This window comes from Penaeus monodon, chromosome 25 (assembly GCF_015228065.2).
Source record: "Penaeus monodon isolate SGIC_2016 chromosome 25, NSTDA_Pmon_1, whole genome shotgun sequence".
Classification (NCBI taxonomy): domain Eukaryota; kingdom Metazoa; phylum Arthropoda; class Malacostraca; order Decapoda; family Penaeidae; genus Penaeus; species Penaeus monodon.
In genome coordinates this window covers 16,123,032-16,124,177 of record NC_051410.1, presented here as the reverse complement: position 1 = coordinate 16,124,177, position 1,146 = coordinate 16,123,032, and the positions used below count along the sequence as shown (strand labels likewise).

General features: G+C 44.7%; 1 protein-coding gene across 1 annotated transcript in view; it reads left to right on the top strand.

Annotated features, from left to right (window-relative positions):
- Positions 1 to 1,096, top strand: part of LOC119589435 (glutamate receptor ionotropic, delta-1-like) — a 2,765-nt gene extending 1,669 nt beyond the window's left edge. Inside the window, 2 exon segments of the mRNA XM_037938045.1 lie at positions 150 to 336; positions 573 to 1,096. Of these exon segments, the coding sequence (XP_037793973.1) occupies positions 150 to 336; positions 573 to 836 (451 nt within the window). The 3' untranslated portion in view covers positions 837 to 1,096.
- Positions 1,097 to 1,146: the final 50 nt, after the last annotated feature.

Genomic DNA, 1,146 nt, shown 5'->3' with positions numbered 1-1,146 from the left:
TCATTCGAATAAGCTCATCGTTCCGTGTGGTGATCCATAACCAAAATCAAAGCGGGAAGATGGGTCAGTTTCCAGGCATAAAATTAAATAAATATCAGCAAAAATAAACGAAACTGACATAATCGTGCCATCCACATTTGTTCCCACAGCCAAGGCTACTTCTACGAGCGGATGTCCCTAAAGCTAGCGATCGAAGAGTACTTCACGTCCGCCGATGGAAGCACTAAGCTGTACGTGGCCGGCCAGAACATCTTGCCCGCGTACTGCGCCTGGCCCATCCCCTGGGGCGTTCCGTACAAGGAGAAGCTCAACCAGTTTATCATGGCTTTTCAGGCTGTAAGTTTCAGTCTTGATGCGTGTGTGTAGAAAATGTTAAGGTGTGTTTATTTCAGGTTAGATGTAAATAGATATGGAAGGAGGTAGTCTTTCTCACACAAAAGAATGGAAACAGTAATTACCGTTGTGTCGGAATATCTTGACGCGGGTGTATATATGGATAGTATCTACCTCCCCCTTATTATCCCAATGTCCTCTTAATATTCCTTTGAGTCTGCAGTTATCTTGACACACAGGCTGGACTGATCGAGAAATGGACCGAAGACATTCTGAAGGAAGCGGACAAGAAAAACACCATCAAGCAGCGCCGGAACGCCCAAGGATCGGCTTCGGACGAAGTGGAACCGGATGACGCCAGCGAGGACAGCAACAGCCGAGGGATCATGGCGCTGACGCTGACACACTTACAGGGCCCGATCTTCTTGCTGTTGCTCGGCCTCCTCGTCTCTAGCCTTGTCTTCTGCGTGGAGGTGTTGGCCTCGTGGATTCTGAAGGAGTAACGGGCACAACTGGTAATGGCTAGCTTCTGGATTTTAATGACGACTGGATAACGAGAGAGAGAAAAAAAAATGCAAATTTGATTCGTTTCTTTCTTCGGCATATCAACTGCATTGCATTTATTCCGTTCCTATCGTTTTATTGTTCATGTATGTTCCATAGCTTATCCAAATTTTAGTACAGATACACTTAAAACTAGACTTTCTGGGATTCATACATCACAATCTGCTTCTTGCCATTAATCACTTAGAATAATAAAGGGATGTACACCAAAAATGTTCTTTTATTGTTACAGAAGCCTGTAATAGACGT